This window comes from Dunckerocampus dactyliophorus, chromosome 13, assembly GCF_027744805.1.
Source record: "Dunckerocampus dactyliophorus isolate RoL2022-P2 chromosome 13, RoL_Ddac_1.1, whole genome shotgun sequence".
NCBI lineage: Eukaryota > Metazoa > Chordata > Actinopteri > Syngnathiformes > Syngnathidae > Dunckerocampus > Dunckerocampus dactyliophorus.
This window is the reverse complement of record NC_072831.1, coordinates 20,410,978-20,436,986: the sequence shown is the minus strand read 5'-3', so window position 1 is coordinate 20,436,986 and position 26,009 is coordinate 20,410,978. Positions and strand designations below refer to the sequence as shown.

The window sequence follows — 26,009 nt, the reverse complement described above, 5'->3', positions numbered from 1 at the left end:
GTTCCTTTAACTTTAAATCCAAACTGACAGAACAGCAAAAGCACATTTTTCCGAAATGTACCCTGAATACATTTACATTTCATTCAGAATCAGAATTATTGGCCAAGTATGCTTACGCAAACAAGGAATTTAACTTGGGTTAAGTTAGCGCTCACTGTACATATACACAGACACTTAAATAAATAATAAGAAAAAAAAAGTAAGATTAGTAGTAGTAGTAGTAGTAGTACTTTATTAATCCCACAGCAGGGAAATTCATCTGTTACAGCAGCAAGCAAGATACACAAGTATGTACACAAGTAAAGAATGCATAGTCATAGACAATGCATGCAATGCATAGACATAGTGAAATACAAAATGGTTCAGGTGTTGTAGAGCCTGATAGCGGTCGGTATGAAGGACCTGCGGAACCTCTCTTTCTTACACCGTGGGTGTAACAGTCTGCTGCTGAAGGAGCTGCCCAGGGAAACAACAGTGTCATGTAGCGGGTGAGAGGTGTTGTCCATGATGGATGTCAGCTTAGCCAACATCCTTCTCTCCCCCACTACCTCCACGGAGTCCAGAGGACCGTCCAGGACAGAGCTCGCTCTCCTGATCAGTCTATTTATCCTGCTCCTGTCCCTGTCCGTGCTGCCCCCTCTCCAGCAGCCCACAGCGTAGAAGATGGCTGAGTACACCACAGAGTCATAGAAGATTGAGATGTGCAAAAGGGTTAATAATATGATAATATGCAGTTCATGTCTATGGGTGTGTGATTCAATGTAGTTATTTAGCAAAAAATAAAAAAATCTGTAATTTAAAAAAAAGTGTGTATTGATTGTTTTTGTGTGTCCGAATGTTTTGTCGTCTGGTCAGGCCTGCACACAAGCACCCCTGACTTAGCGCAAATTGACAAGAAACAGACTGGTGGCTAATTTGTAGTCCTGCTGTTCCTGGTGACAGTTCACAATTTCAACCTTTAAGCCTCTAATTATATGCGGTCATACATCATATATAATGTAATATTCACATATCACATTGGAGGTGAAGATGCAGAGGAAGAAAGACAAGAGAAGCAAAATACATATCTGATGCTTTTATTCACTGACTAAAAGAAGAAGCATTCATTCAACACAAGAGTCAAAACATTCTGCAGCTTCCCCCCCCCCCCTCATGTTTGTTGAGATGTTTTCTGTAGAGGTTTGTGTGAACCCTCCCCCTTTTTTTTTTTGCCACAACACAACCGCTGTGGATCAATACTGTTCTCAATGAGCATATTGGACCTGTCAGCTTGGGAGCTCGGCTCTACACACACACCACATTAGGAATACTTGCAGAGGGCAACCCAAAAATCATTAGAATTAAAGTTCACAATAATTTCAGTTGCATTCACTAAAAAGTAGCCTTAGAACGAATATGTAAGGACAGTAGTTTTTCCTGGTAAGTTTGATTTAGCTGGTGTTGAACCAGTTCTTCATCTTGCACCGTATCTTAGATGAAGTAAATACATTTGAAATCTATTTTTTGTAAAGCAACCTAATACATCTGAATTCTTGTCCTGTTGTGATTCGGGGCAAATGCGATCCCGTAGTAATCAAAGACAAGGTAAAAGCTACATCATGTGCACACTTAACCAACACAGTCACACTGGAACATGACTATCAGATGCGCACACGCACACACAATTTTCGGATGTACAAAGAACGGGTGATTTCATAACATACTTCATGTTCATAAATTGAACCTGGACATGTATTTATGTATATACCACAGTCATGAATAGTTGAGATTTCTACAAATATGCACTCTGACAGTTTATAGATCTACTATTCATAAAGACTATCTCTCTTCTTCTATGGTTTCCTAGAGACGCAGCCAGGCGCTGTCAGCACTGCTAGTAAGACTGCTGTTATTGCAAATTGTCCTGATTTTAAACAAATGCACAACATTCGTACCACGATAAAACTGGGGCCATCGAGCCGGTCTCACAGAGACCAAGAGTGAGCCTGCCGTCACCGCTGCTGTCGCCGGGCTGACTGACCAGAATCTTAAGATCTTAAAAAAAGGAAACGATACGATTTCAGAAATCATCATAAGGCCAAGAGTATTGTCATTGCAAGTCCTTATCGTATTCTGTTCTCGCCTCTACCGTGTGACAGTGCGGAACACAAAAACACAAGAAAACTAGTCAAAGAGTGTGGATTAGATGCATTCCTCTTGCATAGTTGTGAGGCCTGCGTGCCTGCCTGCCTGCTTAAACAGGAACTTTGGCCAGAAACATGTGAGCCACCCTAACTGAGATAGCATTAAAGACAGTTGACCCACACCGACCTTGGATGATGATGTCACGACAAAGCCAGGCGCTACACTTGGCATTTGAATGGTGAACACCACTTTGACCAGGTTATTCTATTTGCAACTTGGTGGCCTACTTGTTTTCTCTACAAGTCCAACATTGCATTCGTATCACCACAAAATCATAAAACATCATACATTGGGATCTAGTAACCAGAGGCTGGCTTGTTTCCTCGTGTATAGTTGTAAAAAAGTGAGAACCATCCAGATGTCTTGCAAGGTGTGGCTTTGATGACAATATGTCTACACTGACTTTAACCAGCGCAATGCACATCCAGTGTTTTTCCCAGGGACAGAAAACAAAAGGCCCATGTGAGCTCCGTCAGAGTCCCGCATTTACTAGTAGTAGTCTGCAGTCAAAGCAATGAAAGGGGAAAAACAAAAACAAACAAACAAACAAGGGAAATATTTGAAATTGCCTCTGAAATAACTATTTTACTCCACTTGAAGGCCAGTTTCCAACACATTGCAACATCCTGAGAGGCAATATTATATAACACTTGGGGCTGGCACTCCGTCTGAGTCACAATCTAAGTGGAGATGAAACTGTTCGGGTCTGTCTGTGGTTCTTGAGGCTGTTTCGACTGATGCTTTGGTACTACATGAACACACTCGACACAGACCCGTCCCCGTGCCAGTGGGTTTAGCTAATTGGTGCTTGAACAGACACATTCAATCAAACTCAAGACGAACCCAAATTTGTCTACAGTTCTGCGATAGCGACAGTTTTATTTAACGATTGAGGCCAACTGTCGGAGATGGAACACATGAGAGCCCAGCTCTGTGGTTTAGTCACCCATCAGACCATACTGGCCCTGCGATGGTCTTCTTAAAGTCCAGAAACATAACGAACAAAAAACTCGAGCTAATTTTACAAAGCGCAGGTTCCATCAACTGACGCACGTCAATGCAAGGTGGCTGCTGGTAATGGTGACCTGAATAACCAACCACCTCCTTACACGCAGCCTTGTGTGGTCGTATGTGAAACTCTTTCTGCATATGACCAAAACCGTAAGTATGTGCACTAAATATGAAGCAACTTCATTGCTCGAGCACAGTCTGAGTAGGTGGCTTTCTCAAAAAGGCCCTCAAATCTTTGCATAAAACACACATCTTTGAAATCTTTACACACTTAAAAAGAATCACTCCTAAATGGTATCACACCGACACTCTGCTCAGTCCAGCTGGTTCTCCGGTGTGCCGAGCTGCGTCCTCATCTCTGCAAACACACCAATTGATTCAAAGTAAAAATATATATGTGTGTATATATATATATATGTATATAAATCTTTATCTTCATGCACACTCTAAACTGTGTGGTTCGCTGTTATGTCAGTCAGTTGGCCTGAGAGTCACCCATGTGGAATGTCCTGTTCCTAACATCCCGAGCAGCTTTTCAACTCTAAAAGCAGAGTACTAAACACTTCCGACATATTTGACCAAAGGCCGCACAACACATCAGATCAGGCACACTGGCCTTCAGGCTGGAGAACTTCCAGTGCCAGCCTGGTGAAGGAATTTCACTGGCATGCTTAGAATAGATTCATTTAATCTCATACTGGCCAGCTTGACCCTAGTCACAGGTTTGTCCGCACTGGGATGCTACAAACTGTCCCAAAAGAAGTGTTTAAGTTCCCCATGTTGTTCTCATCACCTTTACATTCACTCACTCACAGTGGAAGAGGCTACCCACAATTTCAAAAAAACATGGTGGAAAGAAGGTAGAATTTATACTATGGGACTCCACAACAGTGCTTGCAAATCTGGCCAGGTTGTGCAACCATGCTGCCAACTGTTTTTAAGTCAACACATGCTAGATTTAAATGGCCGACAATAACATACATTCCGTACTTCTTCATCATCTCCAGGATTTTTACACATACAGTGCATCTGCTTTGGTTAGTGCGCCCTCAAACACTGATCTCATGACACGAGAGCTGCAGACATATTCACTGGCCCAGCAAAGTGCATCCCACGGGGAGAAGCTTCCCTTCACTAGCAGCAGGAAACGCCACAAAGACAAGGCAGAATGGAAAAATGACCAAAATGTGAAGTGTGGAAGCCAAACTACTGGACCAGCCTGCTGCCAGTGTAAACGACTAAACGGGCACTTCAGATAGATTCAGTGGACACGTTTTGCTCCATTTGTGGTCTTTGGCAGCAACGCATGAAAGAAGGAGGAGAGCAGGTGACTGCTAGCCTCATGACCAAACTAGAGGCCTGAGCTATTGTTTCTCTCCCTCCTTCTCCTCCTTGATTGTACCCTGAGAACAAATGACTTCTCTTCCTGCTGCATTACACGCAAAGTTGAACGAGCATGAGCAAACTCCCTGCCCTACATGCACACAAACAAAAGCAACACGGGCTGTACTGGTCGGACACACATCATTTCTACTGGACACACTTACAGATGCAAACGCGAGGGCATCCTCTGAAGCTGGTAACGTTATTCAAAGAGGGGTTTTAAGTGGTGAACGAGTTAAGATATACAGTAGCTGCTTGTCCCACTGTCATGTCTTTAAACGGTAACTATAAGAGCACGTAAAGAACTGAATAGCTGTCACGTATACAAAACTTGTTTATGAATTGGCTAGTTGAGTAATCTGTGGCTCCAATCTCGGTAAGGACAAAGACAATGTAAAAATCCGCTGCTTGAAAGTGGTTCTTTCTAGAAATTTGTTTGCTGTGTCAAATGAAAATGTTATTTATATTTTGTATCATATATTGCTTTAATTTCCCATGCCTTGTCAGTGTACAAACATCAACCTACCTAACATGCACATATAAAAAGAAAAAAAAAAAAAAAGAAGCTAATCTAAAATACATATTTTGCTCAGGATGCGTTTTGCTGGTTGTGCTGTCCCATCTTCAGGATGCAGGAGCTGTGAGTGTATATGTAGAAGTCATAGACAACCTTTAAAAAAAAAAAAAAAAAAAAACTCTTGGTACTCAAAGTGCAACAATCCGATCCTGAGATATGGACCAAGAACAAAATGGTCCCATCATCATCCAGCAAACTATTGTCAGACACAGGCTCATCAGCAGAAACCAATTCGACCATGACCAAGCCAAGTGCTGGACCACAAAAACATATAAAACACCTTGATATGGACCTTCATAGTGTGCAACGCAGAGCCATGGTGGGTACGCCAATAAACAAGACGAAGCCATTTGGGAGGGAAACGTTATGCTAATCTACAGATTGAAGATAAATAGCCTGCAATTGTTTTACCGTGTGCTCAGAAAAAGCCTTCATAAAAACACCTCTGCTATTACAGGTACAAAAACTTTCAACGATATTGGCCTGGCTTGGTAGTTCTTGCACAGGGCTCCGATTGCAGCAAGTACGATCAGCCAGTGATGCCTCTGTGGCTGAGGAAGAGGCAAGCAGCAAGACCACGCGTAAGACCCACAATACCCTGAAAATCGACTACATTCAGTTCAGATATGACCTGGGCCCAGCAAGCCACTCCAAAGCAACTCCTACTCCATATCTAATTGCGACAAAAACATGTACCATTCATCCACATTTATTAACCTAATTCTTAGAAAACAAATGTATTATTAGGTTCAGTGACCCTCCATTCGAGCGGAGTGTTTATCAGACGGCAAAATAACCAGCACCGTCAATAACCGTTTCCAGAACAAAGAGGTGTTTTCCAAGGCAACTGTGACTCAAGAGGAACTTGAAAGGAAAAACAAAAAAAAGAGCATCAGCAAATCACGTGCTTATTTCCACACACATATTTACCACTACGGTCCCAGTCAAAAGGGATGTTAACAGCTGTACCTGAGACTGAAAAAAAACTTGTCACCTCGGTGATGAGTCCTATAACTGTGCCGTAGGTGCCTTTTCGCAGCCCTAAACCAAACTATTTACTGTCCCACCTCAACAAAAAAAGGCCAATGTTTTGCAATAATTGAACAATACTAGAAAAAAAGTTGAAACGGCCAAGAGACATTGCAAAATTACATTCAGTGCATTGTTTTCTTTTCCCTGTACTTCATCTTATCAGGTCACTACCCACCGACACTGCACCTCATGCCACGCTCGGTATAGTATCTCCTGCCGCCTCAGGTAAGCTTCGTCATCAGTTTACACTGCTGTTGGAGCAAAACTGATTTCGAAAGCAATGATATACGGAAGGAACATCCAGTTTCTACTCGCAACCCCACTATTGTTCACTTGCTGTCATGTTTGGACAGAATTGTCTTGACCTGAAGGAGACACAGCTAGGTAAATTCATAAAAGTTAATAATAATAAATGAAAAAGGTGTTGTGAGGGGGCTGAACTTGTTAGTTTGTCTATGAACAACCGCTGGAAGACAGGGGTGCCTGTTTAGTCAACTGGTAAGGTTTCAAACAAGTGTTGATGAGGTGGTGCGTAACTCCACCATTAAGGTGCTCAATTTCCCCCAATAAAACCATTTTCACCATGAAAAGCACCTTTGTCAGTTGTAAAAGGCGGCCAAGAAGCTGAGGAGGCATGGCACTGAGAACTCCTCAATCTGAGCAGCGCCAGCCCCAGTCAGCAATTTTACATTTCAAATGTCCACCCTGCTGCCATGGTTCTCAAACCTAAAAGACACGTGCACAAGGTGCTCTCTCCAAGCACCAGAAGCAGTAAAGGTTGTTTCCCAGGAAGTGATTGATCTCTGTCTGCTTACAAACAACTTTTGCTGGAGTGAATGAGACAGACACAAAGCCATGGTAAAAAAAAAAAAAAAAAAAAAAAAAAAAAAAAAAAAAAAAAAACCCTTCAAAACTTAAACTTTTATCTACCACACACACACGCAGCTCATTTTCCTGCTAAAGCCCACCGATTCATTATTCAACCAGCCTGCCTGTCCTGTTGTGTTCTATTATTAAGTATTTAAATACACACAAAGCCAGTACAGGTGAGGGAAACACCACACAGGGAAAACATACAATTACACACCAAATTGGGTGGGAGGTAATTGGAGAGAAGGGAAAAAAAAGAGCCAAAAAAATGGAAATAAAAGTTACATCATACAATGGCCCTGGAGATAAATAAGCAGAGCAAAAAAATGTCTAGCTCCTTGTGCAAGACCAGACCAGACCAAGCCATGAAATACAGGAAATAGAGTGACCCACTTTTAGCACTACAACCTTTCATGTCTAAGTGGCTGCTAAAAGGTTTCCAAATTTGACGTCTGTGTTTAAACATTATAGAACTAATCAGGAAACTAGAACTAGACACCTTTTGAAAATTGTTTTACCTCTGTTGTGTGCTAAAACTCCTGTACATTAAGACCAGAAAACATAAAATGAAAACAAATTCTATAATTTGTTTTGGTTAAGAACTACTTTAGAGGTGTGGATTTGCTTCAGTGTGTTGGGGGCTGATGTGAAGTTGGTTGGTCTAGCCTGGTCTTGGCACAGCATGGGCCACGCTCTATTAGATGATGGCCATCCTGGCCTACATGCCCATACTAAAGGCTTGCAGCTCACGATGGAAGTGCTGGGTGGGTTCCGTCAAAACCAGGCTGTAATCCAAGCATGGGTGCCACACTCGGCCAAGACCCTGCGAGACCTCTTTCACCAGGTTATGAACTGGATCACCTTCCAAATACAACGGCTGGTCAGGGTCAAAGTCGATGCTCTCCTCAGACACCGTCAGGACACGCAGACTGGAGCCACGCAGCCGGGAGATTGCCACCAAGTTGTGGGACCACACTGTATAGCCTAGAATGACACATGGGCAGACATGGTTGTCAAACCACAAAATTGACCTATTTGCTACCAATTTAGTGTCATTGCTGTCGTTATTTTGTTTCAAGGTATTCAACGACAAATATGGTTTCTGCTACACATGTAAATAGACAACACGTCAGCCCAGCAACAATTCAAATTACAATAGAACCTCCAAAGACCCTGGCCAAAGTCATACGATTAAGGATTTGAGAAAAATACACATCTAAAGTTGTGATGTCACTTATTGACACTTGTCAGCAGTTCAGCATTTTAGCGTTCTCATGCTTCACAAAGTTGTGCAACAATTACAAAAGAAAGCTAATAAGTGAAGTGCATAAGCACAAATCACCTTTTTGTTACACCTTTGTCAGTTGTATTAAAGCGTAGGTACAGTAATCCCTCATTTAGCGCTGTTAATTGGTTCCCGACTGTGATAAGTGAATTTCCACAAAGTAGGATTCCTTATTTATAAGTGGATTATTTTCGTAGTTAGAGCAGAGAAAAACTGCTTACGACCTTCTAAATACAGTTGTTAACATTATTACAGCCTTCTAGACACTCCTTTACACTCATATTACCCAATATAGTTGACATGACAACAGAAAATAAGACATTTAAAAGGTTTGTGTTGCTGTAAATGCGGTCAGTGGGGGGACAGGAGGTGACATCAGAAGTTCAGAGTTGATCTTTATTTTGGCGTGGATTACGGCTGCAACAGTAGCCCGTTTTAGGGATTATTGTGCCCGTTGTGAGATCATTCAAACCTATAATAACAGCATGCTGTTCCGGCCATCACGTCTGGCGCTTGCATGCCTAAAGTAGTGTAGAATACTACATATTTATTATCACTTCATCTTTGAATGAGTCTTCTGAATGCCTTACATCTGTATTTTAGTTCATTTATATGCTTAAAAATGACTAATTTAGGCAAGATTTGTACAATTTGCTTAAATATGCATTTTTTTTTTTTTTTACTAATAAAGGGCTGTATTCAATCATAAAAAAGCATGAATTAATATATTTTTGAAAGGCCGCAAAATTCAAAATGCAAAGTGGCGAAGGATTGCTGTATTTTAATGTTTTAATAAGAAGTATTTTAACAGTGGCCAAATTATTTAAAAAATTTTATTTTATTTTAAAAAATATTATAATTACAATTTTCAATTACAATTTCCTGTGTGGAAAAAAACGGCACTAAAATCTGAACAAATTACAACATATTGTGTTTGACTTCAGAGGTCGCAATGTAAACTGCTGGAAGAAGCAGCTCACCTACCGTGTATCATCAGCACAGCCAACTGAGTGCATCTCCAAGCTAAGAGGACCAATGGATCTTCATTGCGATTGACACTGAGGTCTGGAAAATCCGGGTCATCCCTCAGTAACAGGAAGTGTGTCAGCGTTTTGTTGTATTGCTGGGCGATGAGCTCCAGGGTGGCGTCGGACACCAGTGTGTTGTAACTGTCCAGGTGGATGCGCTCCAGTGGAAGGCTTGGCTTTAGAACCCTGAGGAGCTCCGAGCTGTTGACCTCCACGGCCATGATGTACACTCGCAAGTTAGTACTCACTCGTACCTAGGCGGGATGGACAAACTAGAGTGATATGTACGATACTATCAATCAGCAGCCACATCCTGTTACTAAAAAGAGGGATAATCCCTGGCTGGGTTATTGCTTTACCAGTGCTTTCCAATCATCCTCTGTGGCTGTGCCTTCTAATGATTTGAACTCCAGAGTGGCACCATTGAGCAGCAGGGAGAGACGATGCAGCGGAGTGCGATGGGGTGATGCCAGCAGACTACAAAGCTCAGACGTCAGATCAGAGAAATCAAGAGCCAGAGAATGAAGAGATGAAAGACGATTCAACTCTGATGGTGAGATGAGCGGACCTGATGGGAAAATAAAGTTGAGGTGATTATTTTTTATGTTTTTCCCCTAAAGTTAGCTTGGGTTTTTTTTGTTTTAAATTAGATAACACATTTATCAAGATGTATTATATGTTTTCTGACTCCCTACGTACCAAGCTGGTGGTCTAGTAAGCTGAGGTGCTGCAAGGTCTCAGAGGAAAGATTGGACAGGCATGCTAATGAGGTGGAAGTCACCAGACCCAGCATGAAGCTACAGGACAACCACCGAAGCTGCCTGCTGTTCGACAACAACTCTCTGAACAACCGCTGGATCCTGCAGAGGGGGATGGAAACAAGACAAGGATCCTATGAACAAGTTGAAAGCTATTAAAATAAGAACAAGCATAAAAAGGGTAATAAAACAACAAGATCATTTTATAAAAACAAAAAAAGTGCCACTCTGTACATGCCAATGTACTTGAAAAAAGAAGGTAGAGCTAGCAGCTTATTGTGGTACGTAAGTAAGTGCCAGAGGAGCAAGTAATAAGACAGGGATTTTAAGCATTGTCTGAAGGGCAGGAATGAACTTGGAAAATGATCTCCTTTCCAAGGTCAGTGTGTGCAGACCCAGACAACAGCAGCTTCTGTGAGCCAAATAGATACTTTGTTGGCATATGAATCTCTCAGTAACTGTCCTTGAGTTTCATTTAGAGGGGGAGGATTTGAGACAGAACTACTTTTGCCTCTTTCCCAGTACAGGAATTTTTCTCTTTTACCTTTAAAAAACCTCACTGCATGTCCACCACAATTACCCGATTAAAGAAAATGTTACCCCAGAGACCAAACTTTCCCACAAAACATATCTCGTTTTGATGAGGGAGTTTTTTTTTAGAAGCCCGGTAACTTTTGAGGGGCGTGCTGAGTGCTGAAGAATGCTGATTGGAGGAAGACTTGAAGCATTTGTGTTTATTTGCCGGATTTAAGCTAATGTGTGGCCGCAAACATGTTCATTTCATTTTTACAAGCTCATCTGATCCGTCCTTCAAATGGAGCAAGAGCATAATAAGAGAAGCTACGACACATAGATGGAGGACTCTTTTGAGCATATTTGCAGAGCAGTGATGTGCAGGGAGGTTCATGGCTGGTGAGGCGCTGACAGTTTTGTCCTGTTAACACAGGTTGCTCATTAAGAGGATAACAAAAAAAGAAGATAAAAATTCACTCAAAACACGTTTTGAAATTATTTTGAAATACTTCAAATACTAGTCCCATTTATATTTTTTTATTACCTGAAAGAAATTAGTGTCCTTACTATTTATTGGTATATGAAGTACACTATCCTTCTTCTAGTTCTGATACTTTGTTGTAGTTTAGTGGCGCATGAAAACATCTTTAATGCATTTATTTAGCTGCTCTCCAGCTGGTGCTGCTGCAGCAAAAAAAAAAAAAAGTCAGCAGCGCACTATTTGCTATGTTAGCCAAAAGACAAGTTAACCTAAGGCTAATGCTTACTGGTCAACAGGCTGACGCTCAAGTTTAATCAACCTGATGTGTTTGTGTTGTCGCTATGAACTGAACAATGACATGTATTCTTTATGCAAAGCAAGAGTCCAGTTCAGCGGGACTCTTGCTTTGCATGTTACTTACCTGCACTTCAGCTGCTCTTTACATATATAAAAATATAGCACTCCCCTTGGAAAAGGGGTTATTGATTTGTCCTTCAAACTTCAACATCTCATATACAGGTTTTGAAAGCAAGATTGGCTTTGGATCATAAAGTCTTTTTGGGCTTACTCGTTGATTTTCTTGTGGCCCTGATGAATGTGATGCAGGTTGGAACTGTCCAGGAGTCCCTCCTGTTGGAGAGCACAGGTGTCACCATACAGACTCAACTTCTGCAGGTTCCTGAGAGCAACAGCGAGAAAGAGGAACAAAAAGTTTGGTCATTGCAAAACATCAGTATACGACATAATTAGGGCCTGACTGATTTGGATCTGCTGGGGCTGATGCCAATTCCGATATTAGGCAATAAAAAATTCCAATAAACAATATATCAGCCGATTAAGCTCCTTCTCCTCCTTCAGCAGCAGACTGTTACACCCACGGTGTAAGAAGGAGAGGTTCCGCAGGTCCTTCATACCGACCGCTATCAGGCTCTACAACACCTGAACCATTTTTTATTCACTATGTCTATGCATTGCATGCATTGTCAATGACTATGCATTCTTTACTTGTGTACATACTTGTGTATCTTGCTTGCTGCTGTAACAGATGAATTTCCCTGCTGTGGGATTAATAAAGTACTACTACTACTACTACTTAAAAAAAAACAACAAAAAAAAATGAAATACCTGCTTTTGAAGGTTAATTATACATAGTCTAGTCAAAGTCTCCATGAAGACATTTACTTTTACATGCTCCCTCAGTACCAGAGTTCTTCTTTTCATTGCCAATCTAAGTAAGGTAGGTTATAGTGCAAAAAGTGCAATTTTATTAGTAAACATCTATTCTCTAATCTATTACTGGCTGATTAATCGATCAGACCCTATCATTCCTTTCTAAGACCAAACTACCTGCACTTTATTAGTGAACAATGAGTAGGGATGTCCCAATCCGATCTTCAGGATCGGGATGGGCTGCCGGGCCTCTGTATTTTGAAGATCGGGTAATATCAGCTTCCTCCATGAGATCGGGCCGATCCGGTTGCCGTATAATGTTCGGAACTGTGGGCCACACCCACCCTCAAAGCTGGTTGCCACTGAACTCCCGCCACCCGCAAGAAGAAGAAAACGCGCAAACGTGGCGGATTCTCATCACAAACACTGCTAAACATGTTGAAACGGCGGCGAAAAACCTTGGAAACTCCTCTGGAAGCATGAATGGAAGCCAGCGGGGTTAGCTTAGTTTAGCAGAATGTAGTGCATCACACCACAAATTAATCTATAACCATGTCAAATGATTAGTCCTACCCTAAAATTATTTTGCACGCCCATTTTTTTTCTTTTTTTTTTAATCTTTTATTGGATGGACTCAGAGTTTGTTACAAAAGCCAAACAATATTTCTTGGTCATGCTATGTAATAAAAAAGTTAATTCAGCAGTGCTTTGGTTGCATTATTTTTAATGCTTTGAAGAGCTATTTTCATAACCATATTCAAAACCACAAATTCGAGTTTGTAACAAACCTTTGTAAGACGGATCGTAATTAAAAATCGGCTCGGAAGCCAATAAATGTGAATCAGGACATCCCTAACAATAAGTGTTAATAGTAGCATCACATCGGTCACCCAACTTGAGTAGTTATTGGAAAAGAGTAAGACCAGATGAGAATCATGATAGATATTTCACTGAACCGGCCCTTTAAGAGTTGTATACGTCTCAGAGCAATGACAAAGTCTTGTGAGTCCAGTTTAGAAAAGACAGAATTGAAACAAAAATGCAAACTTGATTAAAACAACAAAGTAACAAAAATTGGTCAACTTTTGGCCAGATTGATTACCCTCTAATGCAGTGTTTTGTCTTGTGTACCCCCCAGAGCCTTTTTGTAATACCATGAGTACCCTCTGACTCACACATGTTGATAATTCTCCAAAAGTAGAATGTAACAACTGTTAAAATTTTGGCGTAGCTGTGCCACAGGTTATTGTTTCCCTGGGGAAACTAGTTGTACGGCACACATTCCATTTTATTGTATTGCTTAATATGAAATGACTGAGAATATTTACTGAGCTTGGAAATGAAATGTTGCCACCTACCCCCTGCAATTTGCTCGCGTACCACTACGGGTATGCGTACCCCTGGCTGGGAATCACTGCTATAATGGCTACAATCCACTTGCTACTACTGTACATTAAGGCATCACTACACTATGTGAAGGCCACTGAGGCCAGCGGTGAAAACTGTCAAGACATTTCTGTAAGAAACAAATGCCAGCATTAACAGCTTACCGGTATATAACCTCTGACCATGGTTACAGCAAAAATCACACTTTGTATGATCCATACTTGGCATTGTATGGTCGTTTCCAGTCAATATGATGGTTTCTTTCAAGCATGTGGTCTTTAATCAATTGTGAGAGAAACGATCACAACACATTCGGGCTGGGCACTCGCACAGCATAAAATGTGGTGGGGGTCAAGGCGCACAACTACCAACTGCGCTGGGGCCAAGGAAATATATCATGCTTGAGCATGGCACAGAGCAGGCGCGCACGGGCACACACACTTTATGAGTATGCCATTCACTTTTACCATGTTGTGAATTCCTGACAAGTTGACAGATATTTATATTCGGTGTTAGAGAATTTCAAAATATACATGTTCATAACCACAAACAATTCTATCTCTATAAATGCAGAAAATCACTGATCACTCATACAAACAGTAGCTATCTCAAGCCTAATCATCGCACAATGGTCCCATCAACATACGTCCTGCTGCAGCCTGATGGGTCTGCATTTCAAATTAGTCCTGAAAATCACAGCCCTTGTGTGGGGTAAAGTGACAGGAACATGAGATAGAAAGTTAGGGGGTATACTGCCAAAGTGGCTCAACAAACCCAGGCTTTGTGCTCAAGATGCAACTCGACAAAACATAACATTGGCAAATGGCAAACTTAATTGGTCCCGCGATCGGCTTACTTTGTCAAGTCCGGTTTTCGGCTTTGTGCTAAGTGTGCGTTCATCACATGAAAGGGGGCGTTTGACATCACATTGTTCTACTTCCGCTGAAAAGTGATGCGATACCAGCCATCGTATTTTACAAAAAAATTGTACGTAATTATTATGGAGCGTTACCAGGAGTTCCAAAAGATTATGACTGCTAAAAGCAAAACTGTCGCCATCAAGAGAGCGAGGAAGGACCGCAGATAGAATAATGCTAAGCATGTAATGGGTAAGTTAACACTGATTTATGATTCTGTCTTTTTTTTTTTTTTTTTTTTTAAATCTTTGCAGTGCGTCTTCTTGTTGTATCTCGTTGTGACCACTAGATAGCAGTGTTGACGTGAGTACCCACAAGGATTGCCATGAAGTTCTGCTTATATTGGCCTAATTATTAATATTTCATAGTGCATTTTATTCCTGGTGCTCGTCTGAGCATATCTGCCGCATTCCCTCGTCTGAAAATCTATCTCGCTTATAGATGGATAATATCATCGGGGAATGCTCTTTTTCCCCCCCAATTTTTTTTCTCCATGTCCCCTCGGGAACCACATGGGTTCTCAATAAATGGCGAGGCCATCTAAGAATTAGTTCAACAGTGGCACTTTCATAGCTGATTGGAAGCGAAAAGCGTGGACATAACCCGACCAGGTTATGAGTTTATCCTAAGTTACCATGGTGATAGAGCTGCTTTAAAAGAGAGCTACCTGCGCTGAACACGTAAGTTCAGCTTTCAACTCAACACAGCTCGCTAACCCATTCAACTCGCTTCGCCATATACCCCAACCTGCAACCTAGGCAAGTGGGAGAAGACTTCATGCAAACAGCATGCTTTTTTAAATTTACAGATCTGCATGAAACACGTTTTGCCAAAAGCGCAGCTAAACATGCACACACACTTGTTTGTAGTTTGTGGTTGTACGGTCATTGCTGATTTCAGCAAGTCATGCCAACAAAGCTTTCCATGGCCACCAGAGATGTGGGATACTGCAAATGTTGGTATCGATCCGATACCAAAATAATATAGGCCCAGTATCCCCAATACCGATACTTTTTACTTGGACATTTTTCAAGAGCATTGAACAATTTTGTGATTAATGCTTTTTATTTGTTGATCATGATTAGTTTGTGAATCCGAATAAAATACAGGACAAACATTTTAGGCAAAGGAATAGTATTTTTATCAACAAACGTATTTGTAAACAATTTAACAATATATACACGTTAAATTATAATGACATTACGGGGTTTCTCCTAGGATTTTTTGAAGCTGCGGTGGTGGGCTGCTGCGTCGCTATGGCAGGAATTTATTTTTAAATATTTCAATTTATTGTCGTAGTTTTCAAAGCTTTGAACAACAAATGCATTAATTAACTTGAAATGCCTTTCTCTCTGCCTTTTCTTCCACTCCTTATCTGTCAAGTGCCAAAAGGTGATTCCGGTGCTTGATTTTCAAAATAAAGTGCAGTGAAATGTTTTTTTTTTTAATGATATTTGATAGATATTTGTAATTCAAACTAATTGTGGTCAATATGTAAATAATAGTCTATACATGTATCTATATCGCACAGGTGTGCTCACTGCTCACACTTTTTCAGCCTGTGGACTACTTTCTCCCAAAGATCTACCTCCTACTACAGTAGAAACATAGAGAATATATATATATTTATTTTATTTATATTTGTGAGTATTTATGTATATTGTACATGTAGATCAGGGGTGCACACAATCAAAATGATCTACTTCTTACTATAAAACATATAGCATATATAAAATTTAACAGGTAAACTTTGCAACTACTAACTAAATACTCATCATTAGCATTCACATTCACGGCCAAAGTTGACAGGTCATCAAAGTTGATGTCATTCAGAAATAATTCACAATTCAAATCAATGTGGCAATAAAGGTAATTACATATAATTCCTCAATAGTTATGTACAAAAACGGAGTAATATGTCAGTGAAAATAGCTACGTAGCGTTCCTCATGTATTACGTCCAGTTAGCATTTGCTATACAACATCACAGATACTGTATACGAGAAATGGAAAGGATTATGCAAAAGACAATGCAGCCGCAGTCAAGGCAACATATTGGAAAGCGTTGAGCAATGGGCACATTTCCCAATTCATCGTGAAATAGTAGTTTAACAAACGAACTTGGAGAAAACACATTTCATGACGTGAAGCGCGGCCTTGAAACAACTGACCTTTTCCCCCACATAACTAGGCGCTACAAGTGAACTGATAACTTTAGTTATACATTTAAGCATTTTACCGCTGATTTAGTTTATCCGTAATTGAAATAATAAAGATGACAATTGCAATATCACTGTGTGGCTGCCGAAATCTGTTCTCCACTTTTTTTTATGCCGCTGCAGCACACGAGCGAATCAGGAGGGGGCTTCATGTCAGCTGACTGATGTTGATGTCATATGACATCTACGAAGTGACGGTTATGATGTAGTGAGACGCGACCAGCAATACCCTCGCGATCACCGTAATGGGCACCATTGATATAGCATCAACTATCAATTGTTTGAGCAAAATAAATTAAATTGTGCAAAAATATTTTTACACTATTGTGTCCAATGGCTGATTCCTTCACTTTAGAAAACAATATAAACTTATATTTAAATAACATAACAAATTAACATGGAAGAGAAATGAAAATATAGAACTCATCACGCTCGTATCGATTCGATAGCGATACTATCATGGTATTCATAATATCGGTAGTTGGATCACCCTCCCCACCTCTAGTGGCCTCTCCAGTTGAATTCTATCGGAGGCCTCACGGAACATAATGCACTAAACACAAAGCAGTATTCTTGTTTGGTCAGTGTTTGCATTGGGGAAGCCGTTCTATACATCTTTCTATTCACAGGGGGCCAAATAACGTCGGTGCGATAAAATAGCTGGTTTGCCATCTGAAGAGACGTGATCGTGTTACGTAATCCTAATGTCACTTTGCGTATGCTAGCGCAGCTAGCTGCTGCTAGGTTAAGGCTACGCACAAAACACGGCTCAAGTATAATATATTCCGGAAATAATGGAACATATATTTCAAACTGGTCACAAGTAAAACACTAATAGTCACTTTAAATTGAACCGAGGACTAAAGTCACCTGTTGTTGCTGATGCTGGCGAACACACACAACACCTGGTCCAAGTAGGCACTCACGGCGTCTCTCCATCGCTTGGAGAGTTGCTGGTCGTTGCCAGGACCGGGAGGCAGGTCGACTCTGGTGGACGACGGCTCGTTGTTGAGGGAACGGAGGCTGACTTCCGTGGGAGCGAGTTCCAGTTGCAGCTCCCGCACGAAAGCGCCGAACTTCCGCATGAGGAACTCCAACCTCAGCGTCTCCTCAGAGCTGGAGCCTCCACCACCTATTCGTAGTTTGAGTTCTGTCCACAGGGCTGGATAGAACAGACACTCCCGCCATCGCGAACAAACGGCCGAGGCCCGGAGCTTGTCTCGGTCCGACAGAAAAGAGAATATATGGACGATTAGCTCGCTTGGTAGAGCCATGACTCCGACACCACCGCACAGAGCCATGGCGAGCTACGAAACAGTTTTGTCGAAGCAATTAAACGTTTAACAGCCACAGCCCCCTAAAGTGGTTAAAATCCTATATCGCAGCTGAGACCATCAGCACTGTTCCTTCCCTTGCTGAAAACAAACCGCTTCCCAGTTTTACCTCCAATACTATTGGACCGCACCAATTCCTGTCGCTGCAGGGGGAGATCATGTCAACAACATACAATGCAACATGGACAAAACTCCATATGCAGGTTTGAGGTAATATTAGTAGTACTATTTTCACCAAACACATCGAGTTGTTGAGTTCTGTGAACAGCGGTGCTAGCAGTCTGTATATGCACGTCAGTTGCACGTTGAATGGATTCTCCCTGTGTGCTCTTATTTTTGCCATACTCATTTCTACCGCGGGGGGCGGTGTTTCCCTGTTGGAAAAGCTCTGATTTTTATGTTGTTGGCGCTGATTCATTCTCTTACGCTCCAGCATACCCGCGACCCTAGCGTGGACAATCGGTACTGAAAATGGACGTATGGATGGATGATTCATTGTCAGACACACCCCCTTCTCTTCATCAGCCACCTCCAAAGCAAGCAGGAGCATTTCAATTATAGCACACATTTCCTTAAAACTGCGTAACCCCCCCCAGTGTATTAAATTATTTTAATAGACATCTTGTTATATCGTATGTGTGTGTGTTTGTGTATATATATATATACACATATGCATACATATATATGCACACACACACACACACACACATATATATGTGTATATAATATATGTATATTATATGTATATATGTATATATGTATATTATATATGTGTAAACTAAAATAAACTAAAAGTAAATTAAAATATACTACTGTATAACCTTTACAGGTGAACTCAATTTGCGCTTCTGTAATTTTGAATGCAAGTCCAGCATGCTGTTCTCTAACATAACAGTTGTTCATATCCCTAACTTTTTGTGAGTAGTGTATACAGTATATTGTATATGATATATATATATATATACTGTATACTAGGGATGCTCTGATCGATCGGCCACCGATTAGTATCGGCCGATTTGTGATGGGAATATGCCAATGAATGCCTTTCAAAAGCCGCATAGCCGTGCACTGGCGACATGACAATTCACGTCATGACAACACAAGCATGACATGAATGTGCGTGTGTGCTGTGTCATGTAGGGTTGCCAATACCCGTACTGAGCCTGCAAAGGACACACTTGGTCCCGTATTGCTGTGAGAATCAACACTAGTCTGTAAAACCTCAATGGTTTCAGTTTGACAGCTTGACACAGGCTACGCCAATCGATGCCAGTGTGTTTGATCACACCCTTGTCAAAGCTATTGGTGTTCAACTTTTCTTGCATGTTTTTTTTACATGCTTTACTTAGCTGTCACCGGCGCCAGCTAGCTAGATAGCTAGTTAGAATTAGCCGCCTAGCTTCTCGTCTTCGGACTCCAAATGTGACTTTTTACAACAGTGGCATTTTGTTTTTTAAAACAAACAGTGCGGTTAGTTCGGAGCTTGTTTTTGTACCACAGCAAAGATGACATCACGTTCACGGGGTATGTATGCTGCACAATTTTGTTCTGTTGCTGTCATTATACTAATTATGTCTTGTCCTCAAAACACTATTTATGTGTATTTGTTTAGTGAACATAAACATATAGTGTATCCAGCCTTATGATGGTGATACTACGACAGGGGTCTCCTAGCTCGCTAGGTGATTTTGAATAGCTCACAAAGGGTCAAAGAATAATAGCTTCAACTCTCAGTAGTTTTTTTATTGTAAGTGTTGAATTCAGACTTTATGCCCTTATATATAAGTTTGGACCAGGGGTGTCCAAACTTTTTCCACATACTGAAAAAGGAAAGGATGCAAGGGCCTTTGGTATTTTGTAAACCAACACGTGTAGATATGCTAAGAAGTTAGATATATTTCAAGAAAAAACTGCATCTCAGCTTTGTGATAGAGGTGAAAAAGCATATTATTAGTATGAACGTCTTTGCTCTTTGTTTCCCATACAAGCTTATTCATGTAAATGATAATAAATTCAATTTAATTAAAAGAATACAACATTTTTGTCATAATATTTTGACTTTATTCTCATAAAATTAAAGCTGTTTTTTTCATTTGTTTTTTTTTATCTTTATTTTTTCAACTATTTTCTTCAACTATTTTCTTCTTTCTTCTCGTAATTCTAACTTTATTCCCATAATATTTTGACTTTATTCTTGTAACATTGTTACTTTTTTGTTAATTTCCCCAAAATTACAACTTCATTTGTTGTTTTGTGCTGTTGAGTGCAGGCAAAAACAAAGGGTCTGTGTACCATATTTCCATTATAGTTGTTCAATTTCACATTTCACACACCAGTTGTTTTTAAGTAATTCAGCAAGTTTGAGTTAATTATACTTACTTTGTAGCACTGAAAAACAGGAGGAAGTCTGGAGACTCTCACTGCAACTCCAACCAAAAAGATGCCCGGGCAGCTGGGCGGGGCTAAATTTGAAAACAAACTCTGCAGAGTTCAAGTAACGCCAAATACAGACAACTCTGTCAAATCACTCCAACACTGACAACCACTTAGATGAGAGTGTGTTAAAATCACATTTTCAGAGTTGAAATTAACTCTGAAACATTTAACTTATGCAACACTCCAATTTATATGACTTGTGTGTCTGGGCCTTTAAAAGGCGGGGCTTAGGAAGTGACGTGTGACGTCACGTGCAAGAGAGCTAGGCTGAGTACTAGCTGAGTGTTAAAGCCATATTAAGGGGAGTTGGAAGAGTGTGGATTTTGGCATGGGTCGTGGCCTACAGCAGCCCTTGTGTGAATGTGCATTGCTGCAGTGTTCTGCTCTTAATAAATCACTGAAGCATTGAAGTGCATCGGCGACGTGAGTTTCTACTTCCCCACAACCAGGGGCATTACAATATATATATATATATATATATATATATATATATATATATATATATATATATATGTACAGTATACTGTATATTAGCACATGTCGGCCTCTCATCTCGACAAACAAATGTGCCTCATTAGCCATCTTCACTGCACTTTATTCACGGGACGAGTGGAAACCAACGAGTCAGACACACCTCTCATCAGTTAGTGTCGGAGCCTATGGCAGCGGACAAGCATGGGTGCTATAGTATTGACTGTCGGGTGGGAAATGAGCGCTTTACAGATGAAAAAGTGGAATTATTCAGGTTAAACGGAGGATGTGTATCTTTTCATGTTTGAAATTAAATCTAGAATATAAATATGCACAGTCAACAAATAAAAAAGTGTTATTGTCAACTTTAATTTACAGTACAGTATAAGGCGCCATAGTGCACACTCCTCTGGTGCTTGCACTGAGTCAAATGGCGACACTAGAGGGCGCATTTACCCCTATAAATACCGGTATACATAATCCAGGCACATCTTCTCGTGCTACTTTTTAAATGACCAAGTCTCAGAGCGCTACTTTCTACTATAAAAATAGATACATATTCATAAATATGAGTATTTATGTACATTATGCATGTATATCAGGTGTGCACACACTTTTTCAGCATGCAAGTTACACGTCAAAATGATTGACCTCTGACCATAAAACATAACATATCTAAAATCTGACTGGTAAACTTTGAAACTAAAATGAAATTTAACCAAAAAAAAACACTACTACTGATTAGTATTTCACAGTTTCAAAGTTTACGGGTAATCAAAATAGTTGATATCATTCAATAATTTACAATTCAATTCAATATGGCAATTACACATAATTCCTCAATATTCCTCTATACATAACCTGAGAAGTATGTCATTCAAAAGAGCTACGTAGCTGCGTTTATACACAGTTCATGCATTACATCCAGTCAGCATTTGCTATCAAACATTACAAATCACGTTTAATCTTGTAGGATCTTGTGACACAAGGTTTTCTGACACCCTTAGTGAATATAATTAGTTTTGCTTGGATTTAACTATGAAAAACACATTCTAGCAAATCTTTTTTATCGATCCATAATTCTGAATGTGTCCCTGCCCCCTTCGTGCCAATAAAGAAGTGGCGTCACTGTGTGCTGTTTTTTCCTTACTATTTTGTACAACATACGTTTTTAGACGTTGTGTTATCCAGCTCTGTTAAGCTTGAACATTTATATTGAGTCTGTTGCGTTCACTTATAGGACCTCTCTCGGAATTGTATTTTGTATTCATTGGGATGAAAATGACTTTATTCCTTTAAAGATTAATAGCAGTCTATATTTATTTGACATGAGCAGCCTATTAAAACAAGTCACATGCATCATGTAATCAGCTACTTCACCAGTTGCTGAGAAAGTGAGATGATGTCTCCCCCGTCTGTTTGTTTTGATCTTAATCCTGACTCCCCATGCTCCTCACATGTAGCCTTTCCCCTAGCCCCACCCAAAGCCACGTACATTTTCTTAAAGGACAAAAGGCATGTCTCCAAATCCCGCTGACTGTGTGGTAGTAGTCCAGTCCCAGGGCTGCGCCACACTGAGCTCCCTTAGGGGCCCACACGTCCTGAAGGCTACAGCTTCAAAGACTTCCTGGGTCAAGGGGCCGAGTAGAACCTGGTTTAACCCTCCCGTGCCCTTTGCATCACAATGTGCAAGTACGTTCCCGCTTTTTAACCCTCACTTTCCCCGTGATATGCGTATATCAATGATGGGCCCCCTCCCTAACAAGCTCTTATGTCCCTCCCACTGCTGCCTGGCATTCAGGTCAGGTAAAATGAGACCACAAAAATCATCCAATAGCCAAATTTTAAGCTAAATACATTTGTATTATTTCATCTTGATGGAAATGACACAGTAAAATGCATGTCCATTGACTTAATGAAGTTGTGTTACACAAAATGATAAAATCAATTGATTTGATCAATTTGTTTGTTTTTTTTTCACTTTGAAAAGTGCTTGTATTGTATGACAGCGTAGAGGAAACACAGTCTTTGAACAATTTATTTCCCATGTATTCGTATTACGTACTCCAAAACATGCATCAAATTAAATTCCGGTTTGTGTCAAATAGTACAAAAATTCACACAAATTCACACAAATAAAAGCAAAAAAAAAAGAAAAAGATCTGCCCAAAAGTTTGTTAAATAATTGCCTATTTGCCAGGGGCCCTTGGAATTGTCTAACGTCAGCCCTGGCCAACAGCACTCAACCTAAGTAAATTGAAAAATGTACAGTTAATCCATGTGATTGGTGTCGGTATCGGCTGATCTCACTCATGGATAATCGACAGCATAAAATCCTGATCAGAGCATCTCTACTAGACTTAGAGGAAGCACATTGTGTAGGTCTGTTGTTCATATTTCTATACTAGAAGGAGAGCAACAACACAGAGATGCAATGCACCTCCATATCACCGCAAACTACGGTACATTCAGAACATAGTATTGAATATTTACATTTTTCCGATGGTCTCAATCAAAGCTGAGCATTAGTATTGTCGTAAAGTAAGGACGTGTACTACAGCGCCTACACTAATATTAACACTCATCACTGAAGTGTGATTCAACTGTTTATCGCCTGTTCCGTTGGCAGTGGAAGAGCAGAAGGCAATTGTTTCAAGTGGTTAACTTTGTTAACGCAAATGGGAGGTGGAGACATGGAGGTCAAAGGGCACAATCTTACATGAGTTTCCTCTTTCAGTGATGCCCAATAAAATTGTGAAAGGACTGAAAGTGAATGACAGGGATGGGTTCACGGGCAGACAATTGTGGCTAAGGGGAGAGGAAATCAAATCAGTTTGGAGATGCTAATTTTATGGAGCACCAATTAAGGAAAGTTTTTATGACACTTTTTGGGAGAAAGCAAAACACCACAGTCATCCTCCTGGTGGTTGAGGACTCATTGTTCATGCACCCCTCCCCATACACACACTTATCCTCAACCTCAGCAGCCTTGAGCCCAGGCTCTAATGGGGTGGCACCTCCTTTCTGCCTGTCCTCACCCACATTGGGGAAATGAGGCAGTGTCTGTTTGTTGTTCTGGAAGGCCGTGCACACCGTTTATCACTGTCACAGCACAGAAACACACAGAAAGAGCACGACCGAGGGGGGCTCTGCTGTCCAATCTGTTGTGCATTGGGCTTTACGACCGCGGCCCCACGTGGCGAGTACCCCACCCTGGACCCATACATCTCCATCTTTGCCTTTCGGGCACCGACGGCCTTTGTATCGGCTCACTCCGGCTGCCAAGATATGTGTCTGCGCTGCAAATGGGGGCCAGGGTAGCACTCCTAACTAGACAATAACAGTCGAGCCAAGATGGCCAATGTTTAACCAGCGTGCGGCCCACTCATTGCCCTGCCCGGCCCCACAACCCCCTGTGCTTTTGTGGGCTCAGGGTTAATCTTTTAAAGGCCAGCGCTGGGGTGCATCTCCTCCTACACACTGTCCCTGAAATATACTGCCACACAGTCACTAGACTTGTACTTTTATAGGACCTTTTGTTTGAGTGCTGCGTACAGTCAACACACTGAACCCTAAATCCTTTTAGGAATGTAACTATCATGAATAATAGATTACTTCTTTAACTTCTGGAATTTTAAAAGGGCTATTACTCAGTCGTGCAGCACAATAAATGACTGAATATAAACTTCAAAAGTAGCAGATTAGCTGTCTGCACGTCACTCCCAAAAAGAGCTGCAAAAGATGGATCGTAATCTGACACCCTGCTGTGTCCCTTTTCCTATTCCTATTATTTGTACTGTATGTCAGTTTTCTGTTTGCCTTCACTTCCGTCTGTATGCACACAGGAGAAATGCTTGGCCCTTTCTTTCATTGCTTCTTCTCTGTATCAAGTATTTACGGGCCCTCATAAACATGCATTGATATTTAATGCTGCACTCAGCAGGGCAGGGTCTGTTGTGCAGAGCTTAAAGGCTTGGGTCTCTCCGAGACAGGAAAAAGTGAGTGAAAGAATAATATCAATAACAAAAGTGCTAGAACAGGATAAATGGCACAGAGAGCCCACACAGCTGTATGGTTCGGGCCTGGAGTGGCATCTGTGGAACAGCCTGTGAGCTCTGACTGAATCTGAAGAAATGACAGTTGGGTGCATCGCTTTAACTGTACAGTCACCAGCTGCAGCAGGTGCGAAAGCTGAATGAGACTCATTTTTGCTCATGCTCATTTTTTCAATCATTTATTTTAATTTGCGCACTAATTCTGGATTTCACTGTGGTGGATTTTGAATTGGTTCAATGGTGTCATTAAAGGTGTCATTTACAATATAATAATTTACCGTTCTACACGACTGTAAAGTCGTGTAGAACAATAAATGATAATTAAAATTATATTAAAAAATATAATATTCACTATAATAATAATATATATAATACATAAATATAATAAATAAAAAACGAATAAATAAATAATAAACTCCAATAATACCTCTCAAGGTGAGTAATATTGGTGTCTTTTGATGCAATTCCTGATTGGATGCTGTTGTACAAGTGTACGTAATAATGTGGCTAATAAAATGACAAATGTGGTCTATTATGTGGAGTTAAAAATGTGAATAAAAGTAGTCAGTACATTATCTTCCATTAGCTATGTCACGATCTCGGAGTTAGCCTGCGTGACTGTTTAGTGTTTCCACTTTTATGCCTTAGTTCCTGTTCTATGCTCTTATTTTGGTAGTATTTCCTGTTTTGCCTGGTTTGTGTCTGCCTGCTTTGCTTTCTCCTTCATCACTTGCACCTGCTGCTAATTTGAGTTCTCCTGTATAGTTCAGGTGCGTGCATCTTAGTTTGTTGTTGCATTGTTTGTTTGTGTAAGCCTGACACGCTACTGCAAACATGTCGATCTTGAGTTCCTGCTGCTGCACTGCAGTTATTATTAAAAGATACGTTTTTCCTGCAATT

General features: G+C 40.7%; 1 protein-coding gene across 2 annotated transcripts; it reads right to left on the bottom strand.

The window, feature by feature from the left end:
* Positions 1–1,060: 1,060 nt before the first annotated feature.
* LOC129192614 (F-box only protein 33) lies at positions 1,061–18,444 on the bottom strand. Of its 2 annotated transcripts, XM_054796798.1 has the most exons (7): positions 17,684–18,444; positions 11,691–11,801; positions 10,070–10,230; positions 9,730–9,938; positions 9,327–9,624; positions 7,784–8,041; positions 1,061–2,034 (listed from the first exon to the last, which is right to left on the bottom strand). In XM_054796798.1, the coding sequence occupies exons 1-7, from the start codon at positions 18,112–18,114 to the stop codon at positions 1,910–1,912; spliced, it is 1,593 nt and encodes a 530-aa protein (XP_054652773.1). In that variant the 5' UTR covers positions 18,115–18,444; the 3' UTR covers positions 1,061–1,909. The 2 variants fall into 2 exon arrangements, with proteins under 2 accessions (XP_054652773.1, XP_054652772.1); XM_054796797.1 differs by lacking the exon at positions 1,061–2,034 and having other exon boundaries at positions 7,071–8,041; positions 17,684–18,439.
* Positions 18,445–26,009: the final 7,565 nt, after the last annotated feature.

Coding starts and splice junctions, on each gene's coding strand:
- LOC129192614 (XM_054796798.1), bottom strand. CDS start 18,114: ATGGCTCTGTGCGGTGGTGTCGGAGTCATGGCTCTACCAAGCGAGCTA. Junction 10,231..11,690: donor GGCCACAAGAAAATCAACGA/GTAAGCCCAAAA, acceptor CCCCCTCTGCAG/GATCCAGCGGTTGTTCAGAG. Junction 8,042..9,326: donor GGCTGTGCTGATGATACACG/GTAGGTGAGCTG, acceptor GTGTCATTCTAG/GCTATACAGTGTGGTCCCAC.